The sequence below is a fragment of the Trachurus japonicus genome, chromosome 22 (assembly GCF_045865225.1).
Source record: "Trachurus japonicus isolate A0001 chromosome 22, Traja_1.0".
Taxonomy (NCBI): Eukaryota; Metazoa; Chordata; class Actinopteri; order Carangiformes; family Carangidae; genus Trachurus; species Trachurus japonicus.
In genome coordinates, this window is record NC_140928.1 from 14,047,612 (window position 1) to 14,075,426 (window position 27,815).

Genomic DNA, 27,815 nt, shown 5'->3' on the forward strand with positions numbered 1-27,815 from the left:
TAGGTCAGTCCATCAGTCTGAACCAGAAATATCTCAACAACAATCACATATCTCATGAAATTTAACAAATGCACTCATGTCCCCATCATGATGAACTGTAATAATTTTAGTTACTCTTTGACTTCTTATTCAGCAGCATCATCAGATCAAATTCTAGTAGGTTTTTAGTGATCTACAACCTGACATCCACGTCAGCTTCAACTGGTAATTAGCAGACGTAACACGTTGAACTGAACTGGTGTTAAACAATCTGTCCAAACATTTAGGATACTTAACTATGATGTGCTTGGTGAAGAGTCAAAATTGTGTGAAATGTTAAGAATGTAGGGAGTCAAGCAGATTTCTATTGGTTTTACCCAGGGCTGCATTGGAATATTGTGAATGTAAAATGCATGGAGTTTTTGATAGAAAAGATATAAAAGGAAATAATAGAATATGTGCTGCACTGAACAGATCCTGATAATATGCACATACTTTTTTTTTTTTTACCACATACCACACTTTGAGAAAAAAAAAATATTTCAACCACACAAGCATTTAACATGGCCAGAGACATTTTCAGTGAAGCAAATTCTCTGAGGCAGCAACATTAGTTATAGGGAGTTTATTCAATGTGTGTCGGAGAGCAGGCGACGTCTGCTTGTCTGCTCTGATTTGAATGAAGACCAGATGAATACTTATAGCCATTATATCTGAACAGACTGTGCCACAGATAGGTTATGACACGTGATGATGTAAGGTAACATTTAATCTAAAGAGAACAAGATATGCAGATCACCGTGATTGCCTGTTGAGTCAAAATCAGGTTTCTGCCATTCAAATGAGATATTAACAGATGTAGCTTACAGTGTGCTGCTTGACAATATGACAACATTTAATGCATTAACTGGCAACAAAGTGCATCTCCTTAAAACAGCATTGCAGGTTTGGCAAAGGCATTTTACTATACAAATTATAGATATATATGATCAAAGGATCACATCTCAGCTTCCACAGGGTAAACCTGACACATTTTGTTCTCCTGAAGTGCAGTACATACTTTGATCACGAGTACACTTATCACATATTACAGTTTCGAGAGGCATTGTTTTACCAGTTCGAAGTCGCACTCTCCAAATGAACTACAGATCAAAAGTCTATGAGCTGTTTTTCGGTGTCTTTACTGTTTTGATTCTGTCTCCCCACTCTCATCAACTCGCTATACACGACCTGCCAAGAAAAGCATCAGATGGACAAAGTCGGCAGCTGTCTGGTGAATGCAGCAGAGAATTTAGCAGCCGAGAGGCCGGATATGTCCCTCAGGAGTCGGTGGAGAACAAAACAGAGCTAAGAGGAGAGTGAGCATTGGACCCTAGACGCGAGCACAGCTCCAAACTAATGCTAGTGTGTTTAATCTGGCTGCGCGTCTGATGTGTAAATGCGCAACTGTGTGCCAGCATGTTCACATATCAGCTTTATAAAGAGATGATACAGTATGTCGTTGTCGTTGTTGTTCACAGCTTGTTTTGCTACCCTCAAGTGGCCGAGAGAACTGATTTAAAAATGTATCAAAAAACAGACAGGGAGGAAATTGAGGCAGGAAAACACAAATCCAGAAACTGATGCATGCAAAAACTTTTAGAGTACGCCAACAGAGGCAGAATCGGCTCCCCCACTATTACGCCCCTCTCATCTTTGCACCTTCATTTTCATTGACGATTGCTGGCCAGTCGCTGAAGTTCAAGTGACAGCGACAGAAAAGAGGGGGAAGTTTGTTATTCATATGAACTAAGCCGCTCTCTTTGTCAGTGGGCTGAAAAGGCAAAGCTGGAAAAGCCTTAAAGCAGAACACAAACATGTCGCTCACCTCAGCCCAAAAACAGAAGGCCAAAGATTGAGTAAGACAAGGATTTAGAAAACATAGATGACGTGGAAAAAAAATGATGCCGCTCAGTTGCAACGAGAAACAAAGGCTGAGTGGGAGAGATGGTGAAAGATGAAGACAGAGAAGGAGGCTGCCGTAGGGAGGTCCATGGATGCCAGAGGTGCTCAGGATTGTAGCGTCTGAAAGGCATAGAAGTGATGGCAGCTGTTTGGCCCCCTAATCAAGGTACACTAGGCCTGGGCCTCCTCCAAACACACTGATGTAAAGCTGATGAAAATTTTGACAGTGCCACATAGATGACAAAAAAGAACTGGAGAATGCACCCACCTACATGAGCCCGTACACCTACACACCGCAGGCCTCCTTAATGAAAACCCGAATCTGCTGTGATCTCTGAATTCATTTAGCTTCATGAATTGAAGATGCAGGATGACGACATAATTGTGAAAACCTTTTTTTCTTTCTTTTTTTTTTTCATGCAAATGACATTGTGTCTGCGGTGATTGTGGCACTTACAGTATTTGTGGGATGTCTTTGTTTTCCCTTTTGTTGTGTGTGGATTCAGGTATGAGGCAACAGAATGACCACGGCACGCAGTATCGCTCAGCCATCTACACGTCCAACCCCGCTCAACAGGAGCTTGCATTAAGGAGCAAAGTCGCCTTCCAGCAGGTATTATACACACACACACACACACACACAGGTTTCATTATGACATTTACTCAAGCATGGAGTTACATATTACCAATCCATGTGTGACATAAGGCAGGAGTGTGTGTTGAAAACGTGTTTAAAGGATAGTTCAACATTTTGGCAAATTGGCCCATTGCCATAATCCCTATAGTCATAGCAGTAGGTTTGTTACCTTTAATTGCAAGCTATTTTTAAAACGGTGGAGCAGAGCCGCGAGCTGCTCAGAGCTACACTATGGAGGCTGATTGGATTTCTTTGGTTTCCCTCTTCAAACTCATCAAATACACAATCCAACAACTCCAAAACGCTCTCGTGGACAAGTTGTGACCTGCACATTCACCACGCTATGAGATAATAACGGAACGTTGCAAGGCCGAGTTGTTTTAGAGGCAAATTCATGCAAAACAGCTGATGCGCGTTCCTGTCGGGGGCAGTTTTTCGGCAAGCAGTCTCTGCATTTGCCTAGAAAACAACTTGGTCTTGTAACGTTCTGTTATTATCTCATACCGTGGTGAATGTGCAGTTCACAACTTGTCCACGAGAGCGTTTTGGAGTTGTTGGATTGTGTATTTGATGAGTTTGATGAGGGAAACCAAGAAATCCCATGAGCCTCTATAGCGTAGCTCTGAGCAGCTTGCAGCTCTGCTCCGTCATTCTTAAAACAGCTCGCACTGATAATTAAACATAACAAACCTATACTGCTATGACTATAGGAATTATGGCAATGGGCCAATTTGCCAAAATGTTGAACCATCCCTTTAAAAACTGTGACATTTTTCGTTATTTACTGTTTAGTATTGAGACTATAGACTATATACTAGATTAAAATGCAAAGCCTAGCTCCTATGTTTAAGTATTAAATAGACTGGTAACTTTTAATAGTTGATTTTTATGTATCTGCATCCGTTTTACCGTGTTGACAACTAGAATACAATTATTAAAATGAGCAAATAATGATTTTTTATTTATTTTTTACACTTTAAATAACTTTTTGGCCTTAAAGTGGGGCTGGGCTGTACTGTGGTGGTCTCTCAATTATTTGAATAACAAGTGAAAGCCTCTGGAGTGGTGACCTCTTGGAGTTGGACGCCGTTTAGTTAAGCAAAGCCACCTCTGTTCAGTTGATCTGCAGCTATAATCTCATCGGTGACACCTCCTTTCTTAAACTGAAAGAGGGGAGAAGGATCGATAGGTCATCAAAACTCATTTCTAAATCTCTCCCTCTCAGCGGCACACGCCACGCCACGCGTGCCCCTTTTGTTCTTTCCTTCCATCTGTCCGTCCCTCCGTTCCATCTATCCGTTGATCCCTCCGTTTGTTCAGGTCGCTCGGCTCTTCTCTGTCGAAATGGTATTCATGGACAAGCTGGCAGGGGGGCAAGAGGGGAGAAAATTACGGTTGTCATGGTTACTTAGGACACTAGGGGTCAGCAGTCACAGGCCACAGGGCTGTCATGTTGCCGTGACAACAACCTCCCAACCTTGGCCTTGGGCTGGGGTCAGAGGTGAGAGAGGAGTGGCAGCTGGGACCAGGAAGGTGGGACGTGGGGGAGGAAAAGCAGGAAAAGGGAAAGAAAAGAGGCAATCAGATCAGAGGGCCATGACTGACAGGCCATCAACTGATGGTGACCCCCGCCCCCGTGGCTATAAACTGATGGTGACCCCGCACACGCGCACACACACACGCACACACACACTCAAACAAAACCACACAACAGCAGTAGCAAAAGGAGTATCATAGTCATACCAGTAACCTGTATTTCTGTACATATGTGTGAAGAGAAGACAGTAGAAGACAGAAGACATAGAGTGACAGCTGTCGTACATGAAGATATCCCAGATAGTCTCCTCAAAAACAAATGAAAAGGGCTTCAGAATAACAAAGTTCTTTCTTGACTTTGAAAATCTGACCTCAGTATCTTCTCAGCACGGTTGTAACCTTCCATCAACATGGTTTTAAAAGTTGATCTTCATAAGTTTGACAAAATAATCCAACCTGTTATAGTTTAATGATGACTTGTGATTGTTTTTCAATAATTTAAAAGACTTTTTGATGCTGTTGCAACTGAGCAAACTCCATCTGCTGGTGAAGATCATGACTAGAACAGCAACTAAATGGTTGTGTCAACAGAAAAATAACAATCGCAACAAAACTGATTAACCTTCTTCTTTTACACGATTGGTAATTTAATATTAGAATATTAGTTTTGAGTTACATTTTGCAACTTACAAAAAGTTGAATGAAAAAGTTTTATAAATTAAACTATGAAAAAAACGGTAGACTAGAACACATGCTGTTTTCTAACCTGATTCTGAAAATAACCATATATGACATCAATCTGCCACAAATCTGTAAATAATCAGAGTGGAAAACAAGCCTTGGGTTCATTAAGTTAATATTACCACACACAGACTCACAAAACACACATTTCTAAACATCCAAAGGAGAAACAGCACTCAGACAGATTCCGTCCTCCTCTCTCCCCACCAACGCTGCTGACACCACTGATCTGTCAACAACTTCAGTGGCACCCCAGTTTCATCTGGAGCCACTGGGACACATATCTTCTCAAAGCAGCTGACACGCTCTGAACCAAAATGGCAGCTTCCTGCCCTGAAATGGCTGCCTTTGCCGCATTGATGCTGAGTCTCAAGAACGCCGGGCTTGAAAATGGCATCTCTACAGAGGAAGGGGTTGCTGTGTGTGTGTCGGTGCACGTGAGGTTATGGGTGTGTGTATGTGTGTGTGTGTGTGTGTGCGTTTTATCCTAAAAGGCCAATGCTCTCTATCGGGAGAAGTGTGTTCATGTTTCGGTAGAGTGACAAGAGAGAGTGGGTGGAGGCGATCTAAGACGACCAGAGATAAGACAGGCATCACAAAATCCAGATTCTACCCCACTGCCAGCCCATGACTCACACACTCACATGTAGAACAGACACACACACGCACGCACACATACACACACAGACATACATTTGGCACATACACGCACAGCCCAATGAATAATTAACCCATACGAAGAGTCTCTTCTGCAGGGCTTTCAGTTTCTTAACTTCAGCATTGGAGGTGGAGGGGTGGGGTGGGGTATGGGAGGGGGGGGTGGGGGGGGTGAGAGGGGGAGGAGGAGAGTGAGGCAGAAAAGCTTGTTTAAGCGCGAGAGCAGAGAGGGGGAGGAGAGGGAGAGAGGAGAGGAGAAGGGGGTTCTCTATAATGAAATTTGAAATTTGCAGAACATCAAAGGCTTCTGTAGCCAAGCCGCTGTGGCAGCAGAGCAGAGAGGAGGAGTGCATCTCTTTCTCTCCCTCTGTCTCCCCCGTCTCTCACTCTTTCTTTCCCCCTTCTCTTTTTTCCCCTCTATCCTTCCTCTTTCTGCTAAAATGTGTCTCCCCAGAGCTGGGGGGGGGGTTGCTGAGGGGGTGAGGAGAGGGTGAGAGAGAAAGGATGGGAAGAGTTGATTAGGTGGAGAGAGCGGGGTGGGGGTGGGTCAGAGATGTGTTCGGGTTTGGAGAGAAAAATGGGAGAACAGAGGTTCTATATGAATGTGTGTGTGTGAGAGAGAGAGAAATGGAGAGGAGTGTGTGTGTGTGTGTGTGTGTGTGTGTGTGTGTGTGTGTGTGTGTGTGTGTGTGTGTGTGTGTGTGTGTGTGTGTGTGTGTGTGTGTGTGTGTGTGTGTGTGTGTGTGTGTGTGTGTGTGTGTGTGTGTGTGTGTGTGTGTGTGTGTGTGTGCATGTATGAACAATAGGTTTTATCAAGCCAGCTTGGATATTGTGTGTGTACGCGCACATGCATGTGTGTAGGGCCTTGGAGGGGTGAGTGTGCCCTCTGATAAGGCATCCTAACTTAATGAGCTTGAAAGGGGGATGGAGGGGAGAGCACAGGGGTTCGGATGATGCGTGTACAAAAAAAAAAAAGAAAAGAAAGAGGGGTGGGGGTCGTTTGGGGCTAGAAGTCTTGAGGAGAAGCCCGGGGGTTGTTAAAAGGTGGCACAGCATCAGCAGGTTTCGTAATCGGGCTTCAAGTGGCACGAGCTCGCGTCTCTCATTTTGGAAAGTATTCAAAAGTCAGATTTACCCTCACAACTGTTCCCCGGCTCGCGTTTTATAGACCGACTGGGGATTTACATGAAAATCTTCCAATACTTGAGCCGTGTGTTGAAGTTATCAATCACAACACCACATTTTGCCTATGTGGCTCTAAAACAGTATCGGTTTAGATAAAAGAGAATAATAGAAAATTGTTACTGGTTTAATCTACACACAACTTTTTTTATATATATATATAAATATATATATATCGCCAAGAGGTAAACGCCCATCTTTCAGCGAGCTCTGGTCGAGTGCATTGCAGCTGCGATGTAAAAAAAAAAGAAAAAAAAGAAAAGGCGATTGGTTTTCAGAAAAATGTAGCGCTGATCTTCTGCGTTTTTCCTCTTTAGATGTTGAGCTACTTGTTGTCTGCCCTGGTAAAAAAAAAAAAAAAAAGAGAGAGAGAGAGAGAGAGAGAAGAAAAAAAAACAACAACAAAAAACGCAGTAGCGCGCACCGCCTCGCTCCGAGACTGAAGTGCGTGCATCCTCTCTCCCTCTCAAAATGTAGGAGTGTTGGCTTCCTCGCTCACAAAATGTAGGCGCGCTCGCTGAAGATTAGAGCCCAGCTAAAATGGATGCCTGACCCGTGCTGAGAGAGAGAAAGAGAGATGAACAGAGCAGGGCAGCAAAAAACAAAAAAAAACTCTTCATCCTCTGTGCATAGACAGACATGGAGAGGGAATACACACACACACACACATACACACACAGGCTCAGTGATGTTCAGAGCCTCACGGCGTAATGTGCTACTCTTTCAGTGTCTTTTTCTCTTTCTGACTATTGTGTTTATGTTTTTTATTAGTGCACGAGTCTGTTTTCACGCCGTCAGTGTCTCTGTAGTCTCCCATGCTCCTCTCCTCCTTCACTTCACTCCCTCTCTCCCTGCGTGACTCTGCACCATCCCGGTGTCTCTTTTTCCTCCCTGTCTGTCTTCCTCCTCTGTCCTCTCTCCATCACTCCCGCTCTTGTCCCCTCTCTCTTTCTTCCTTCCTCTCCCTGAGGTCATTGGGGGCAAGCGTGGTGCAGCGGACTAGTCGATAAGTATCATGTCAGGCCATTTCATGTGTTTTCAGTCAGAGCCACAGTCTTACCTACCGCCAGCAGTGGAAGCACGGAGCAGCGTTGCTTTTTCTGCCTACTCCAAAGTGTATTTACATTTTTAAGATGTTGAAGGGCTTTTTGTGCGCCTGTGTTTCAGGTGTGCGACTGCAGTGAACGAAAGAGATCAAGTGTCTGTGTTAATGCACAAACCATTTGTTTTCTTTTGTCTTTAAATTCTGAATCACTGTGGTGGAGGAAACTAAGTGCTTTATTTGGGGACCGATTCTGAGGCATTTAGGTGCACGTTTTCCTTTTTTTGTTATGCTATTCCATCCTCACTCTCCTTTGCATCTCGCAGTTGATCCTCCATATTACTGCTGCAGTGTAATGAATACTCTCACTTTTGATATGACTGCTTTTAACACTTTAGTTTGAAAATAAAATTATAAATGCAAGATTTTCTCTTTTGCTTCTATTTAACGGTATAGATGGGCAACACAGGCAGGGTAAAATATGGAGAGGTGGGGTGAAGACATTCGACGAAGGTCCTCAACTGCAATTGAGTGTGTAAAGTTGCGGTTACCGTGGTATATCAGCACGACCGCCTCTCTTCCTTCCAATTGAATTTTCTTACAATAAAATTCTTACTTTCACTTAATAAAAGATTTCAGTGCTTGTTCCACAGACGCCGAATTACCGTACGCGCTTTTTAAACCTTTCAAAACATGCTTTGTTAATCCTGAACTAAACTACAGTCGTGCCAATTAAACCGTGAATTTGAATTCGAGACTCGGGCGACGACATTAAGAAAAAGAAATGCGACAGCGGGAGGTGAGGAGTGATGGTGAAGTGGTAAAACCATACATCAGTAACAGGAGTGGACTATGGGGTGATTACATAAATCACCAAATTGAGGTCATATCCTTCTTCAAATGTCTTCACCATGAGTCATCGGGTGTCTCAAACTCTATGTCAATGCGCGTCTCTTCCCCACCGCTCAGCAGCCGTAGGCCTTCTGAGGCAAGACGACAGAGAAAAGCAAGACAGTGGGGGTAAGGAGGAGAGAGTACATTTTCCTCCTCCTTCCTCCTCCTCCTCCTCCTCCTTCTCTTCTTCCTCCACCACCTCCACCCTCTCTCGGGGTGTCACGTCCTATTTGTGTCCCGGGGCCGTCTCTCTGGCGATGGTGATGGCGAGAGGGGCTCTCTCGCTTGGCTGGAGAGCAGGGAGGACTTGGTAGCACGAAGCGATGGTCTGTGCTCACATGGGGGAGAGAGGGAGAGAAAGAGAGAGAGGGAGAGAGAGAGAATCAGCATTGGAGGTGAATGGAGAGAGTCAGAAAGGACAGGGAGAGAGAGAAAGAGAGAGAGAGAGAGAGATGCACCCGTTCAGCCATGTCTTTGACAGGGGAGTCTTTCCGACAGGCGTGAAGAAAGGAAGGGCTGACTGGGCTGAGTGAGCTCAGCCCTGGACACACACACACAAACATGTTTTTGTCATTTAAGAGGACATCGCATTGACTCATTCATTCCCCAAGATTTAACAGACACATTACCACCAGCCCATGCCTAATCCAACCCGTAACCATAACCTGAACCGCAATGTCTTCACCCTAAAATGTAACGTTTACCTCGCGCGGACAAGCTTTTTGTCTCTAATTAGGAGGTGAGTCCCCATGAGGTGGCTCTTTGTGACCCTACAAATTGAGTTATATGAACACAAACGTACATACGCTGAACGGTTCTCAGCGTTTCCCTTTGTTTCAGCCCTCTTCCACCCATGCTTATGTACGCTACATGCAGATTTTCCTCCCTCATTTCGAACGTCATCATCAACTGCATTAAAAAATGCTCAACTTGAGGATGTCGCTCCATTTCGCTCTGGAATTTTCTCTCCTCCATCTTTTTTTTTTACCATTTCTACCCTCCACGTTCTTCCCTCCATTCCTTTGCTGCTGCTGCTGCTGCTGCTGCAGTGAGAGAGTGAGAGAGAGCAAAAGCACAAGAGAGAGAGAGGGAGAGAGAGAGAAAGCGAAGCCACATAAGGTTATACACAGTGGCGTGACGCCATGCATTCTGATTTATAGATCTAAAATGGCCGCCGTGTTGTGACTGCTGTAGAGGGCTGGATGGAGTGTGAGGGAGTGGTGCGGGGGTGTAGCTATGTTTGCTAGGAATAGCTAGGACCTTTTCTTGGACTTTGTGTTCTCCTCGCATGTAGCATCCTCTGCCCCGGAGGCTTCGCTACTACAGTGGTTCGGCGTTGGTGACTGATTAATTAGGCCATGATGTACAAAGCTGCGTGCTTGTGTCGGCCGGTTCACGACAATGCTGTTGGATAAAGGCAGGGGGGAGATGGGTTTCTTCTGACTGCACACCCTTTTTTTGCATTTTGAAAGCTAAATGTGTCCACGCTCATGATGCTGGCACTCCACGTCGAGGGGCTGCGTTGTGCTGCAGTTTGGTTTGTGGACACTGGGTCCTTCCTGCAGGGAGATTAGAGCCCTCACATTGTAGCGGCAGCCACTGAGGACTTAGAGGTCAGCTGCTGCCTCAGCCTCTCTGTGGGGCGCGGAGCTTTGATTTACTGACTCCACTGCATCACCTCCAGCAAACACACACACACACACACACACACAAACACACACACACACACATACAGCTAGTACCACACTGCCTCCATGTGGACAAAAGTACACACTACCCTGCTGGCCTTTACTGACATTACTTCCTCTTAAAAATTAGTGGTCGTACACTTTTAGATAAATCATCTCCCTCTTACATGCATAATTCCCACTGACCTAGTTAATAGAAGTACCGACTGGAACCAATCTGTTCTGGTTAAAGTAACTTATTTCCATGTTTATGTTATTCAGCTCACTTCCCGCCACAGCAAAAGATGTGTTAACAAGACATATGGACTCCTGGCGGTGCGTGGCGCAGTGGTTAAGGCGGCCGTCCCATGTAGAGGCTACAGTCCTCAATGCAGGCGTCCCCGGTTCGCATCCCGCGTCGGGCAGACATTTCCTGCATGTCATTCCCCCTCTCTCTGCCTCCCCCTTTCCTGTCTATCTCTACTATGGCTATCAAATAAAAGGCATAAAAGCCAGAAAATATACTTAAAAAAAAAAAAAGACATATGGACCCCTCAGTAACATGTATTTGGCTTGGTTCATTCACCTACATGAAATACAAAGAGTGGGAATTTCTCAACAAGAGGTTATAAAGACGGGTGACAAGACAAATGAATAAAGTTAGGTAAATGAGCGTAGAAACATTAAGTGTTATTGAGGATACTGAGCTCAGTGCACCTCCCAAAACAGCTTGGGTTTACAATGGGTTGACTCCATTGGGTTGACAATTACATGAATCAGTGGATGATTATTATTATCATTTGGAGGAATGGTGTATTTATCCATCCTCCAGTGGAATATCAAAGACTTGTAAAATCTTTGCCTGAAGCTGAAGTGGAGGCTTTGGAAGATCTGGTTGTATTACCAAGGATCTGTAATGTTTGTTTTTCATATTTATATATATATAATTGTATAGTTTTCTCCATGTAGCCTACTGTCTAGTTTAATTTACCATTTTATTTTATTTTTTGGCCACTTGATGGCAGCAAAACAACCTGTGACCATGATGTTGTGTCACCCACATTAAGTTGCAAACATGTCAGCAAAGTAAGATAATCCAACAGACATAGACCATTTGGATCAGTTAGGATAATCTTTTTGACCACCTGGCGATTATAAGCCCAATATTCAGACTCCTCAGTTTAGTTTTACATCCTGAGGGAGACACTGACTTGGCTCTTTAGCTGTTGAACACTCGACCATATTCACCTCTCAGACTCTAACTTCTATCTCTCTGGAGTCTGATGCTGGACAGGAAGTATATAGTGGCTTTATTAGATCCTTTACACTAAAAAACTAAAAGGTTTGAGAACATTAAGAGTTAACCAAAGTGGTAATCTTGCAGTTCACCAAACCATGAGCTAAAATGTGCTGAGTTGGATTGCAGAGTCACTGTACAAACGGTGTGTTTAACATTACACATATGGTAACTTGACACATTGTTTATGTGAAAGTATTGATTACTGCAGCTTTAAAGGGACAGCTACATCCCGGAACATGTGTCTGCTTACAGTCTTTACATCGTCACAGCCAAGGTTTAAAAGATTAAGAAGATTTTTCATCATATTTCTGTAGAAATATGAAGCACATACAGGTCAACAACGTAAAAAAATATATATATAATGTCACACCAGACTTCAAGAAATTTTAATAGAATTGCCTGCCTACATGTCCACATGTAATCTATTGTCACCTCTGCAAATTCAGGCTGATCACAGCCTCCATAGAGGAGTAAGCTACAACCCCTCATAGGTAATTTTCATGGACCACCATAGGAAGAATGAGGCTGTTATCCTTAAATTCTCCCAACAGTATCCATGACGGTGTCGTGCAGAGAGACGGGATGTATGCAGAATCTGATAAGCACAGGTTGAGCTGGGATTGGATATATTCGGTTTCTGCACTGTGCTGTTTGCTGAATGCTGCCAACTGACGCCTCCACAAAGTAAAGCTCCTCCGTGCTGCACACTGTTCTAAGGTGTGTTGCGCGCTACATGCAAGCTACTTGTTGCCCACAGACAGTCCCCGCGCACCGAGAACTTGTTGTTTTGTCAGCCCTCTGGAGCACTGATCCAGAGAGGACTGAGCACTTGTATTATTAGATAGAGAAAACCACTCAGCACAGCAGGTACACCTTTGATATATCTGTCAGAGGTGTTTATAGTGTGTATGTGCGTCTGCGTGAGCGAGTGTGCTTTTCTAGTGCGTTTGAAGCCTTCTCTCAAGGTGTTTAGAAAAGTGTAAGTGTGAAAGTGTCTTAAGGAGTTCTCAAAGAGAGCGGATACTCTTTGATGCTTTGTCCCACAGAGAGAGCCACAGAGGCAAGCTGCACTACAAAGATAAAAAGATGCTCCTTTCTTCTGTCACTCAATCACCCTCCTTTCTAGTTGAGGAGCAGAAAACTCTTTACTGTATTAGTAAGAGGTATTGAAAGTTCACATCCAATACACTACAGAATAAAACAACCATTTAAGAGGCGTGCTCGTTCTTGGGAAGTTACAGCGATCGGAGAAGGTAGAGTTGAATCTATGTCAAGGCTCTGCAGAATCCTTGTACAGGATTATCCTGAATATGATGAACTTTTTCTTCTCATAGATTTGTTTTTGTCATTCCAACCTTGAAGGTAGAAGCTTTAACCAGAGACGTTCGCTTTAACCCTGTTAACACTGATACAGAATCGTAAATGCGCACATTCAATGAATAGAATTTATGTAGAATGTTGCACAATTTGTAAACAGGAAATTTGATGTATCTGTAATCATTTCCAAAGCAGATTTCTAGTGAAACAATACAAAGGAGTATTAGGGACATCCCCCCCCCAAAAAAAAAGCCAGGCATAAAAAATAAAAAAAATAAAAAAATCCAGCACAAGAAAAAAAGTAAAAAAGAAAAAAATACTGACCACAGTACCACAACCAACTTAGTGCAGCGACTGATGGCTCAATGGCATAAGCCAGAGTGTGTAGCTACGTCTTTGGAGTGTGAAGGTGATTTTCTAAAGTGGTGCAACTGTAAATCAACTTGATCAATTGCCTTATTGTATCTTGTGATACAACATAGGCCTACCCTCTCTGGCCAATATCCCTGCATCTCTATACGAATGCGGCCACCTCCTCCAAGTTTGTGTGGTTTATCCTCCTGAACAAACCAAGTTTCCGACACAGTCTCTTCAACATCCTTACACACCGTGTTTATGAGCCAAAATAGAGAGAATTTCCTTATTACTGAAGCCGATTCTGAAGTACAGCTTAATCAACGTGTCTGTAGAGGCAGCCATAGCCGTAGTTTGATATTTTCTCAATTCATTTATTGTATTGTCATGCCTGGCCCCTTTTATTATTGTTTTTGCTGGATTTGGGTTTTTGTTAGCTGGCTTTTTTTTTTTTGCTAGATTTTTATTTTATTTTTTTCTGGCTTTTTTTTTTTTTTTGCCTGACTTTTTTTTGTTTGTTTTCTGCCTGACTTTTTTTTTTTTTTTCCTGGCTTTTTTTTTTTTGCCTGACTTTTTGCCTGGCTTTTTTATTGTTTTTATTTTTTGGGGATGGCCCTAATACTCCTTCATAGAAACAATTCCTCCCTGGGGACTTCTGATATTTATTGCAAATGCATCCTGTGTCATCAACATAAACCTAGGTATCTTTTTTTGAGCTTGTCTCTTCATTTTGAAGCAACTGGATTATGATTATTTTTGATTTATTTGTGTATTATTGCCCTTAGGAGTTGGACAAAAAAGGCTATGGTGCGATCACAACAGAGATCCTGGAGGGGCAGCAGTTTTACTACGCTGAGGACTATCACCAGCAGTACCTGAAGAAGGTACCTAAGGGCTATTGTGGCCTCAAAGGCACCGGAGTCTCATGTCCCATTGGAGCCAGAAAGGACGAACTGTGAGAATTTGCGGTGAGAAAGATGAGGATCAATTACTGCTCTTAAACTTCTTCTTTTTTAACTGCTTGATACACTGTTGAAATACCCAGTGTAAGAGTCAGCTTTTGATTGCGTCAAAACTTGAATGAACTGAGTCTCAGGGAATAGTCCATTCAGTGGTTCAATAAGCCCTTGAGGTCTGTTAGAGTATACATACAGTAGTGTATACAGTAAGGCAATTTCATTATGTAGCACTGTTTAAAGAAAAAGCTATTTAAAGTACTTTGTGTAGCATGTATAAATGTATAAAAATAACAATTAAAAGTGACTAAGAAAATAAAAAGAGGTGGATGGGGAAAAATGCTAGAATGGAGCCTTTAAGGAGCAGTGACAGTGCGTTGAGCTGCAGTAACAGTCGGCTTCCATAGGGTGGCGACATTTCTCAAAAAATATCAGCTGTAGCAGTTTGTAAGTGAGACATACTGTAGCGAAAAGCATTTTCAAATCTTTGTCTTCTACAGTAGGTTAAGGGGAAGAAAATCGACCAACCTTAATGGTTTTCCAAGCCAGCAGTGTTCACACTGAGCAATGTGGCAGAGCTCAGAGTAAGAATTATTTTCAATACAGATTTTAATACAATCATATGGTTTTACTTGGTAGCTTAGTATAAGGAAAGAACAATGCCAGTATGTATTTCAATGCAATATGTTATTTTCATTTTAATGTAACTATCTGATATGTATCAATTTCCCTCAGTCAAGTGAGACTGAGAACATTTTCTTACTGCCTCATCTCAGAAATAATAAAACTCTTCGTCAGATTTTTGTCTTTATACCTTCTACGCGTGTCTCTATGTGTTGCTCATTGAGCTAAATATATTGAAATTTGTTTATTTGGATAAAACCCCTTGAGATGTATCATCTCGTTTTCGAGGGGGTCCAAAAAATATACGTGTGTGTGTTTGTGTAAGATAAAGTTACTTTTTCCCCTTTTCAGCCCCGTTTGAGAAGGTACCTACTGCCAATGTGGGACAAATGGCTGTGAGTCACTGTAACACACACACGCACTCAGACAGACCACTCATTCTAGATCACAGAATCAGACACTTGAAGCACTCATGTATGCAATATGATACACACTTTGCTTAAACACTCACTCCAACCCCCCACCCCACCCCCAAACCCATAATTATGAATAAAAGTTCTATTTCACATCATATAATTACAAATCACAGAGCACTGAGTAATTACTGAATAAGCATTGTGTGTGGTGCCTTTTTTTAAATAATTAAACACATCAACCTGACTGTCTGTTTAAAAATGAAAATCACACTCATGGTTAGGCTTCCAAAATACAGAGATGATATCTAGAAAAGCTTTTTGGTCGACCGCAGTAGTGTGATTCACCCCGCTCTCGTTTTCCCCCTCCCTCTCTTCTATCTTTCTTTCTCTCTGTGTGTATGTGTCACATCCTGACACCTGTGTGTAGGTGTGGACCAGGGCACAGGTGCAGGTGCAACCTCTGAGGGCCTATTTTAGTATTGGGACAGATATTTTTGCATGTGTCTGCATGCAGCAGTCGTGTATATATATGTGTGTGTGTGTGTGTGTGTGTGTGTGTGCCGGGGCATGTGAAGCTGTGGCTTGCTTGATCGAACCGCGCTGAGTGGTATGTGGTTGGGCCAGCTAGCGCCCGCCTGTATTTTTGCATGCTGTTGTGTTTTGTTGAGTGTGCACGAGAACAGATAACCTTTTAATAAGGAGATCTTCATTTCCTCTGTTTTGAAAAAGCTTTAATCGCATGAAGGAAATCGACATCTGCGATGATGTCTGACTTCAACGAGAGATGCTTCAGTGGAGCAGGGCTTGATTCTGTTTATTTCTGCCACATTACAGAGGAGGCGTTATCACAAGCTAAGGTTATGCATCAATTATATGTAGGAAGAGATGGGCTGTGGAAAATTACCAAGTTTAATGCACAAGCTGCATGAGCAAGTGTATGTTATCTGTGTATTCCTTTGTAATGGATTAAAATGGGGGCATGGAAATGGATGGTACTCTCATATACGCATCCATACACAAACACAGTGAGGCAGGGCAGGACACGAACCAGGCTGTGTGTGCCCTCCAGACAGAGCCTATTGTTTGCAGATGGGCCTTTAGTGGCCCCACAGCTGGCCACAAAGAGCATACCGCTCCAGCTCGCTGCTATGCCTCTCTCACTGGCCTGTGCTCAGTCACCCTGAAGAGAGTGGGCAGCTCTGAGGAACATGAACACCACCTCGCTCATACGTTTGATATCTTATTCTATTATACTCTTACAAGCGTGTTTTATTCTTCTTTTTTCCTGTCCTCGGCGCCAGATTCTCAGCGCTCCTAAAGAAAAACCATCACCCGGTTGTTTGAAGAAAAGAATAGCTTTGTGCAAACACATGGTAGCGTGGCAGAGTGGGCTGAAACAGAAAGGTGTTGGTTGTTTATCAGAAGCACTCTACACTCTTACCCACACATGTACACACACATAAACACACGTCCCAACCACTACCTCTAACTTCGTCCTGTACTGCCGCCTAATGCAAAAGGCAGCGCCCACGCACGAGAAACAAACACACCAAAAACACACCTTGCAGAGACGTGCACCCACACAAATTGCTTGCACTCTGATACGCTCTCTATTGTGTCCTCCTTTCACAGTGTTTCATTTATCTTCCCCACAACGGCTTCAATAGATCTTACAGTATGTATATGTAATACATATGTCACACTGTGCATGTATACGTGGTTGGATGTAGCCTTGTTTCATTCCTCTGTAGATGCAACCACAGGCGGCAAACTAATTTGTTTTTGCAGGACACCAACACGGTATTGTTTGGTGAGCTATATAAATAGAACAGCAGAGCGGTATACTCTGGTGTTGTCCTACCAGCTGGAGAATTGTTGTGCCTTCTTGTCTTGCTCCTCACATAATTACTTTTCTGGATTGTGGAGGTAGTACGAGCACAATTGGACGTGTGTGTGTGGGAGTGTAAATCTTCTGTGTGTGTGATAGCAGAGGGGAAAACAGAGCATGTATTTTTCTATATATATGTCCTGTACATTTCTCTCGTGATGATATGAGGAGGAGGTGCAGGGTTTTTTTTTTTTTTTTTTTGCAGATGCCAGATGTGTTTGCATGCCCTTCCTTGCTCTCCCTTCCCCTCCCTCTGGTTCCTGCATGGGCGCAGGGTCTCAATCAGAGCATCAGGGCTCCAGGAACCGGAGCACAGCAGTCTCTCTGTGCTGCCCAGAGAAGTGCAGCCTTGTCTGGGTCGGTGCATCTGCGGCCTGGGGGCGAGTGAGTGACTGGGGGAAGAGGGCGAACACTGGTGCAGCCGCCGCATGCTGGTTTCACTCGAGGTCTTCTCCGTCAGTGCAGCAGTGACCCCTGAACTGGAGGGGGGGGGGGGCGATGGGGGGCTTATTCCAAATCCAGTAGATCTGCACATCGCTAGAGAAGTTCCCATGTCTCAGTCATGCACAGGTGGCGCAGATGACGCATTAAAACTTTCAGGAAAACTGTTTCCTCAAACAGGTTAGTTGGGTCCTCGGATACCCTCTTTCAATACTAGAAAACAAAAAAAGACAAGCTCACACACGCTCGCATGTACAATGCACAGGTGTGTGTTGGAAAATGTCACAAGCCCGTTTCTCTTTCCTACGGGGAATAGCGATGGGTTAAGGGGTGGGGGTGGAGGGCAGCACGTGCTGCAGGGCCTGGTTGGCTTTCTAAATGGCCCACTGGCTTTCTGGCTTTCTGGCTGACGGCCCACACTGTGACACTCTGCACCTGGGAGCCTGTGAGTCGTCAGCCATGCTATAGCTAGTTCAAGCTACCACCACATGACACACAGGAAACACAGAAATAACTGCCTAGTGTCTTCAGCGCAGTAACCACTTGCTGGGGGTGTGCTGCCGACAGAAAGGAAAGCACAAGACGGAGGGATAGTGGCTGGAATGGAGACGTGATGATGAGTTAGAATAAAAAACTGAAAAGAAAAGTGAGACACAAAGATGTAACAGGCGAGCTGCACCTGCGCTTGAGCAGGATTCCTCCAGACAATGTGTTCTCAACTCTATGGTGCATTTACATGTATTCATGTATCCTGTTTATCAGGTGGGTTTTATAATCAAACCACAACAGAGATGATTGCACAACAATCAAAGTTTGACATTTGACAGCTGAGGCACTGATGTAACAGTTAAATTTCCAAAACACCTCTCTCTCTCTCTCTCTCTCTGTCTCTCTCTCTCTCTCTCGCTCATGTTCATTTTCGAGCTTTATCTGCTCGGTCCATCTGTGCCTTGAGTCATCTGAGCCTCACCTCGCACAGGTGTGCGAGAGTGGAGTTGCAACGCCACCAACAAGACCTCGATTAGAACTGAACACAGGAAAGAGTTGTGCAACATTTGGGCTTTCAGGTCGCGATGCGTTGATGTGTCACCAGTCTGAGGAAAGAGGACAGAAACAGGACACACACACACACACACAGAGTTTGCATTGCAACATGCACCGACAGCCAGCTAATTTCTGCCAGCGGTGCAGATTGAATCTTGTGCTCAGTTTCTGATAAGAGGAGACTCGAGATTGTGGTGTTGTCTGTTTCTGACTGGATGTACATTTCTGTCTGTGTAAGAAGGAGAGAGAGAGAGAGAGAGAGAGAATGATAAAAGGAAGAGGAAGAAATAGATGAGGAGGAAATGAGTAGATAGAGGGAGAGAGAGAAAAAGAGAAGGGAGGAGAGATGGTGCTGGCTGCACCAGGAGGAAGCTGGGTCTGATGCTTCTCCATGCAGCTGCTCCCAAACACCCACACTCTTCCTGTTGGAGTGTTTGTGTGTGTATGTGTGTGTATAGATTCAGAGTCTTACTGCTACATAAGGAAAGATGAATCTGAACTGTTGCACAGTACAAAATAGTATATTTTATCTCTGTTTTACTCGCTTGATGCTTATTTCAATAATTATACATTACATATAGTGTGTGTATGTATGTATATATAGACACACATACATACATTCAGTGATATATGTTATTCCAGTGGTCTTGGTATTACGCCTTTTTTTTTTTGAAGACGCTAAATAGAACAAAGTTTTCAGCCTTGTGCTGGGATCAGTCGTCTACGATCAAACAGAAAACGGCTTAGAACAAAAAGATTTCAGCGGTGCAGCTCGAAAAGTAACACTTCAGGTATCCTACACACGACGCAGTCTAAAATAGCTGAAGTAGGTTTCTCCCGCCTGGCTGAGGCCCTCTGTGTCTTTTCAAAGAAATGCTGGCCTCAAAAAACATCCGCTGGTGGAAACACTGGCCTGGCAGTCAGTGAATGGAAAGGTTTGAGGTGAGAATGTGGCCACACTGAGGTGTCAGCAGGGTGTGCAATTGTGTACGTGTGAAAACGTGTGCGTGCGTTTGTGTCTATGTGCGTAGCTGCCTTTTTAAGTTTCCATCACAATGAAATGAAAAAAGGGTTTTCTTTTTTTTTTCTTTTCATTAGCCACACCGCTGTAACTGACTGGTGGGTTTGCTGCACCTTTATATCAGGCCATGCTGACCTCTGACACCATTGTCTTCTACAGATAGCACTACTAAATATTTATCCTACTTCCACTCAGTGTCACACACAATGCACAAGCTCTCAGCCGCAGAAATTCAGCTTCTGATTCAGACAGTCCATGAAAGAAATCAAGCAGCTGTTGTTGTGGACTGGCATCAACATTATATTTGTCTACTCTAATTATGTAATGTCAACCAAAATCAAAATAACCTGAGTTAGAAATAGAAATGGGTTTATTGGTAACCAACTTATCAACCGTTGCCGTACAATTAAGATACTGAACTGCATTGAACTGGATTTGGATGCTGGGGTGACTGTTGCTGGTGCTGGTTACTGAGGCAGGATACAGTACATCAGCATAATGATGGGGAGCAAAACAGCACCAAACTAATACATTACAGTGGTGCCAGAGCAGACTGCTGTTACTGAAGGGAATAGGGAATTTTAATTATGGTTATGGTTATGGTTTTATTTTTTTGGTCAAAGTAACCCACTTCAATAAAAACTTTATAGATTTGCATTTGAGTGTCCCAGTTATGAGTTAATATGTTGATTTCGCTCTTAACCTCACTGTGGTCAGGGCTATAATGTGGGCGATATCAAAAAATAGAACCGAAAAAAAGAAAAGAATCAATTTTGTTACGATTTAATTGTCTTTTTTTTTTTTTTTTAAGAAACAATAATAAATGTAAACTGAATATTTTGGGTTTTTTAATCACTGGCAACAATAACAAGCAAATCAAAGATATTTGTCACCCTGGGCATTAGGAAACTGTGATTTCACTATTTTCAGACTCAAAATAATTCTTCAATTGATCTGGAAAGTTAAAACCAAAATAATTGATATTGGAAATACTCATTAGTGGCAGAGCTGGACTCTAATGCATATAATTAAAATAAAAAAGTCATTGTTGCTGTTGCTAGTGCCTCTTTTTATTATTGCTCTGTGTTGGTTACCATGCAAGTCTCAATGCAACACAGAGGATATGGGACTTTAAACAACAGCACATACTGATTCATCACTTATTGTCTGAAGTCTCTTGGGTCCTCATCCTCCTCTACATATCCTAAACTTTTACATATCTGTCTTTCTCTTGCTCACTTGCTTCTACAGTCTGTCACCCCCCCACCTCCACCCCCACCCCCTTACCCCCCCCCCCCCAGCTTCTCTTGGGGCCGTGTGAGATGAGTACAAGACAGGGGAGAGTGTGAGCTGTGGTGAGCCACAGACCAAAATAACTGGTACTTTTTTTTTATAAAAACACATGTGCATCCACCCACACATAAAGTCACACATGCGTGTACAGTCTCAAACACACACACACACACATATACACACACACATACTACAGAGGTCCCTTTTACTTGAGGATCCCTGGAGAGAGGTTTAGCTGGATATATTTTGGCCCTGCTAGTACAGATTGTGTGTGTGTTGATCTCCAGAGCTGGAAGTGGACCACCATGAGGAGTGAAATGGGACTTGAGTTAGACGCCATTTACGAGCAGAGAAATGAGAAGTTTTGTCAGCTGTCTAGACTTAAAAACTAGTACATAACATTCAGAAATAGAGCAACAGTTTTATTCTTTCTGTTTCTACTCTCTATCTCAGTCTCACTTTCTCTCTCGGTATCTCTTTTGCCTTCTCTCGTGACAGATCCTGCTGCCTCCCTGTCAAGCTGGCATAGTGGCATCATTCTAAAACTGGTATTAGGCATTTCCTGCTGCGTCCGTTGGCGGGTGTAAGGGTGTGTGTGTGTGTGTGTGTGTGTGTCAGTGTATGCATGTGTCAGTGTGTGTGTGTGCGTGTGTGTGTGTGTCGGGGCGGAACGCACCTGGTCCGCGCAGCTGTGGGGATCCTAGCAGGGGGGAGAGAGAGAAAGAGAGAGATAGAGGAAGAAAGAGAGAGGGATGGGAGGAGACGAAAAGGGGGCCCTGTGTGCTGTACTGGGGACCCGACGAGTTGAAAGATGTGGGGAGAAATAGATGGACTGGATTTTAAGGCAGTCCCAGTAGCTTAGCATACATGTGCCTGCACTGTATCTCCAAGCTTCATGGTTGCTGGAGCTGCCCTTTAAAAACAACACATTCTACTCTTTCTACATCAGACACATATGATTGCGGTAGAAATCAGTGTGTGCTCTGTTTTTTCTCTCTGGTTAAGGCTTGACAATCGTCTTAAACATCCTGCTTTGTCTAATAAATAGTTCCAGTGTATATTTCAGAGTGTTGTTAATAAGATCCGGCCAAATGTTATTATTTATCTCTATTGTTAAAGTCAGATGAGCTTTATCTGCCCAGTTTCTCCCCAGTTTGTCAACTGGAAAGTGTGTCTGTCTATACTGCGATGCAGTTCCTTGGGTTCTCTGCAGAGGGGGCAAGGAAACTGGGAAAAACACAATGGAGGAGCAATGATGATTAAAAATATTTTCCCCGTGCAGATTTAAAGTTTGAGCAAACAGGCCGATGATAAGAGGAAACCACCGAGGAGCCCCACACCAAGAGGAAACAAACAAATGTTTTTATCAGACTTTTTCATTCAAAGTGCACATCTGTGCTCTGGCAAACAAGAGCACATGTGTACACACACACACACACATACACACACACAGTCTATTTCAAAGCTGGACAACCAAGGAGTGGTCAATGCTGAGAAGGTCAAATGATCAGGTCAAAGGTCAAACCTCAGAGAACTGCAACAGAGGAAAAGGGAGCATGAGGGCATCGAGCACACCATGCAGATGTCACATACACATAGTCACACACGCATACACACAAACACACACATGTATTAAAGTTATCATCAACACTGTTGCAACTCTTGAGCCTTTGCTCCAGATTGGCAAAGAAAACAGATAATGTCTGTCTGTATGTGACACACACACACACACACACACACACACAGGCCCTCCATCAGCGTGTTGGCCAGAGTTGTGATTTGATAAGAAGTCAGGCTACACAACAAGGGTCAACATCAAAGCAGCAACTAAGTAGATCAGTCCCCAGTATGTTTTCCTTAATTCTTTGGACGCAAGAGGTTAAAAACCATAATACAGAATATAAGATAAGAAGGTGAAGGTTTTAAAAAATTTCATGGATTATAATGGTTGTATGTGTGTTGCAGTGAGGCTGTTAACTTTTGAAAAGATGGAAAAAATGCAGTGTTGCTCTTATAAATGAAAAGAGTTATAAGAAATAAACCATGTTAACTTCACTACACTTGTTCTGGTCTGAGCAGTAATGAAGTTGGCTGAGTGAATTAGTTCACTGACTTTCCGATTTCAAGTAGCGTGTAAGTTCTCGTGTGATCTTATTCTCTGTTTACTAATTCTGGCAGAAAAATCTAGAATAGCTGCTCCCTAATAATATTCAGGAGATGTCGGGTCACGGCAGGTGAAATGAAACAAGTCTTAATTGCCTAGAAGTGACCGGGCTAATGCACTGCACATTGGTGTCCAGCAAAGTGGATTTAGCAGCTATTTCAAAATGCCCAAGTGCTACCTAATGTGACCTTTGAATAGACATTTTTTGTGTGTTTGGACGCGGTTTGGCAGTTGGCATTTCTTCATGTGGCTGTAAAGATAATGAGGACGGTCTATTTTGAGAGTGTCAAGTATATGAAATTGAGTTAGGGAGTACTTGTGGACGCTTATATGTGTACAACAGCCCAGGCCTCAGGGGGGGGGCAGCTGCCCGAGAGCAGTCTTGAGATCTATGCGAAATTTTTCTTTGGGTTTTCTAGCTTCTATGTTTATTCCTATGTCCCTGACAAGAACTTGAATATTTGCCATGTATTTGTATGCGTATGCTGTTTAAACTAGAGCTTGTTTAATGACAAGCTGCATCCAATTCTCTACCTCCTGTACTTTCACTAGCAACAGCCAGCCAGTCGAGCTTAAATCAAATCGGCATGTTTCAGCGGTTTTTATGGCAGCAAACTGTGAAAGCTGCAGTCTTTTCCCATAACGTAAAGCAATAACACTTAAAACCACTTAACTGGCATCTTCCCTCCTTTTATCTAACAGCAGCTGCCTCGTTATTCAGTTTGTTATTTTTACCCTGAATTACTTGTAACACACGCAGTCTTATCAGGACATTTAGATATGCAAACTAACGTGCAGGGTGAACGATGCAGGTTAGTAACCACTGAGTTCAATTAGCCCTGGCATGCGGGCTAATTTCATGGTGTGACCCCTGCTGCTGCACAGTCGCATGCACACAGAGAAACAAGTTGAGCTGCCTCAAAATGTCTATTAGTGATCAATGTGTCCTTTGAAGGAGGCACCGGCGAGGAGGTCAAAGGGGGAGAAGGAGTCAGCGAGCACAGTACCTAAATGGATGAAGACGTAGGAGAAGGAGGAGGAGGAGGAGGAGCAGGAGGAGAGACGGAACGGGATGAGAGGTGAGGAAGGTGACATTGTATCCACAGTGATGGATGGCTGCTCGCAGAGAGAGAGAGATAGTATCTTTAGAGACTACATGACCCCCCGACCCAAACCATAAGGCCTGATGTGAAGACAACAGCTTCAACATTTTGTTTTGAAAGTGAAAAACAGAGAGAGGTCATGTGGCAGAAACTTATTTTTTTAGAGGGTGGAGAAGAGACCAGAGTCAACAACAACAACAACAGAGGAGAGATACTAAATACAGTGTGTTGTGCTACACAGTGATAATGATGATGGTGCCATTGATACAACTAGGTTAAACTGGGACAAACATACATTCATCTTAGCGTCTGTGATTAATGTGAAGCAATAAGAGACATAGTTTCACGTAGGTGTGTAGGTATTTAAAGGAATAGTTGTGAAACATTCGTGCCAAGAGAAAGAGGACAGACTTGATACAAGTATCATGTTTGTATACTAAGTGTTAGAGATGTATTTTTTATAATTCAAAATTCCATTATCTTGTTAAAGTATAACAAGTATTTACTGAAGGGTAAATTGAGCACATAAAACAAGTTAATACAAACAAGATAAAACAAACCAAGGAACAGTTTGTGAGTTGTACAATTAGATTTTAAAAATTGGGCAGTAGGCCTTTTATTGACTATTAAAAACAGAATGAAAAAAAAACACAAACACGATTGGCAACATCTGAACATGTAAACTCAATGAAGTCCAGATAGCTGCTTCCGCGCGTTCAGTCTTAATGCTAAACTAATCCAAAGCCTTCTTGCTCAGTCTAAACCCATACATAATGCACAAATATGAGTGTTACACAACTTCTTATCTAATCCTTCTTATCTTAAATATCAAACTAGTCTTTTCAAACAAATTTGTACCCTTGGAAACAGATGTGGTCTTAACAGTGAGTCACCACCTGAGGAGCTAAATGTACCAACAAAACACAAAAATATCAGGTATTACAGGCTTGAGATGAGAGGACAGAGGCATGGGGAAGCCCGCTGCACTCTGTCTCCAGCAAGTCTACTTCAACATCTGGAGCTCACATCAGCCCTCCTCAGAGACTGGCAAAGCAACAAAAAGAAAATGAGAGATAAGAAGCAAAGGGAAAATTGAGGAGTACGATTCTCTGTTACAAGATTTTTGAAATTAGATTTTTATTCTGAAGGGACTTGACATTATATACTCATCCTTTCCCGAGATGGTATCAATGCAAAAGAGACTTCAGCAGCAACTGTGTTTGTGTTCATACATCTGTGCTTGTGGTAGGAGTGTGTGTGTGTCGTGCTGATGATTTTCCAGTGATCATCTTCAATGCAGAGCAGAGAAAGCATGAACACTGGTTAGCTTCTGTGGCTAAGCACTGTGCGGCAGGAAACAGTACAAACCTGTGATCTCTGCAAAAACACTAATGGAAAACCTCACTCAGATAGAAAAAGCCGTGTGTGTGTGTGTGTGTGTGTATATGCATAGAAGCACAAGTGTGTGTTTGTGTGTGCATTCGAATATCTGCATGTGAGCGGAGAGTGCCTTTGCACCCAGTCAGAATTATAATTGTTCCGAAGAGTACGCAAAACTGTGAAACGTGTGCGGGGTTTTCAGAAAACAACAGTAAATGCAACTTCTACTTTTGCAGCGATTAACGTGAGAACCACAGACTTTCCTTTACTGACAACAAGTGAGACTTCCCTCAGAAAACAGTAAACCTAAACCTTTTAACAGCTTTTTTTTTTAACCTCACCCCCGTCAAAAACACCTCTCTAGTTTCAAATGTCGAGCTATATTTGGTTTAGCCACTGATTGTATATAAGATAAAACAAATTTAAAAAAACAAAAAAACATAACCGCTGTTTGTTATTTTCACTATCCTGTCGCTCAAATGTTCAGTTTTGTCGTGGCAATATTTCATTCATATCTGTTTGCAAATGTTTTGTGTAGTTTTGCAGATGCTGCTCTGGTGGGAAATTTGTGACATATAACCCAATAGAGCATCTGCTTGAACATGAAGACAATGACAGGAAACACTAGAGTAAGAGTCAACATTCAAACCTGGACTCTGAATGGAGCCGTTGATATAAAGCCCATCCATCTCATCTTCAAGCTAGAAAAAAATACGCTCTTTTATTTAGGGATGTAGTTTGACACTTTTTTTTTCTTGTCACTGTAGGTGCAGCAGGTGTTGGTAGTCCGTGCATCTTCTCATTGGTTATGGAAAGAAAGACTGAAGATGACAGGCCACCGCCTCTTGTTTTTTGAAGATGTCGTGAAAGCTGAGTAACACTTCTTCTGAGAATTGAGAGCAGAAATGTTTCACACTCATGTCCCGAGTCCCGACTGAGAAAGATCAACTCAGATCAGTGGTTATGAGGAGAAGGGGAAAATTAGTTTGCGACAAAGCTTAACCAAAGCAAGAGGTGATAGTGTGTGTGTGTGTGTGTGTGAGTGTGAGTGTGTATATGTGTGTGCATGGGTGGGGGGGGGTCACAGGGATGTTCTTGACTGTGTCATCTCCAGCAGCTGTTTCCCTCAAACCCTGCCTCGCCCGCTCCTCCCCCTCCCACCCCATCGCCTCACAATGAAACCAATACAAAGAAACAGGAAGTGCCTCCCATTAACGGGGGCCCAATCAAAGCCATCATTATTCCCGTGTCAGAATTTTTACAGGAAATAGCTTCTCAGAAAATATGCCAGCTGTGCACGGAGTGTGGTATTATTGTCTTACAGGTCTTGTGTGTTTTTTTTTTCACTTATCAGTTGCTGCTATAACAAAAGGACACACAGACCCGTCTCGACCACGTGCGCTGCACACTGTCACTGCTGTGTGTTCACAAGGCAAGCCAGGCACTGTGTTCTCTGGGGCTGGGGTGGTTATTGTGTGCGCTGTGAAAAGGGCTCCCCTGCTGTGTCTGCACCGGCTTCTTTGGTTCCCATCCTGAACCGAGCAATTGTCTTTTTAAAACCCTGCGAGCCGAGCTGAGCCCAGAGAGCACACAGATGCAAGAGCACATACACGACTGCACACAGACACACACACACACACACACACACACACTCACACTCACTCACAGCTTTGCCTACTGAAGGCGCATCTGTAAGAGTGCTGCTCATATTACAGCTTAAACGGTGGGTTTAGGTGAAGCCTAACGTTTGCCAGATGCTGCGGTAAAGTCACCAGGAGGTTAGCCTAACATTGAAGTGTTGTTGTTGGTCGGGGAGGGTGGAATCATCTGCCTCCCTAACAAGGGGGGCACACATCTGGCTGTGAACAGAAAAGTCATTTTTGAGCATTATCTTAAAACAGGCGTGAACAACAGCCCTGATGACTCTGCTTATCTGCCATTGATCTCGCATGGGACTGAAATCTTGCGATCGATTGGCCCTGCAGCTGAGAAGAAAAGTAGCTCCTCTGTTTATCTAATCTTCAGTTTGTCCTCTGTAATCTCTCTGTGTCTCTCAGGCCTCACAGACGTCTGGAGGACAATAATTAACTCAGTCACTCAACGCGTTGACACAGGTGAGCACCACTCGGGTTGTTAAACAGTCATTATAGGGCTGTTGTGATGTGAATGAACACACAACACACACACACACACACACACACACACACACACACACACACACACACACACACACAC

At 43.3% G+C, this 27,815-nt stretch overlaps 1 protein-coding gene across 1 annotated transcript in view; it reads left to right on the forward strand.

Annotated features, from left to right (window-relative positions):
- msrab (methionine sulfoxide reductase Ab) overlaps positions 1-14,991 on the forward strand; it is a 34,418-nt gene extending 19,427 nt beyond the window's left edge. Inside the window, exons 5-6 of the mRNA XM_085766930.1 lie at positions 2,430-2,536; positions 14,036-14,991. Of these exons, the coding sequence (XP_085623056.1) occupies positions 2,430-2,536; positions 14,036-14,209 (281 nt within the window). The 3' untranslated portion in view covers positions 14,210-14,991. The remainder of the gene's footprint in view (positions 1-2,429; positions 2,537-14,035) is intronic.
- Positions 14,992-27,815: the final 12,824 nt, after the last annotated feature.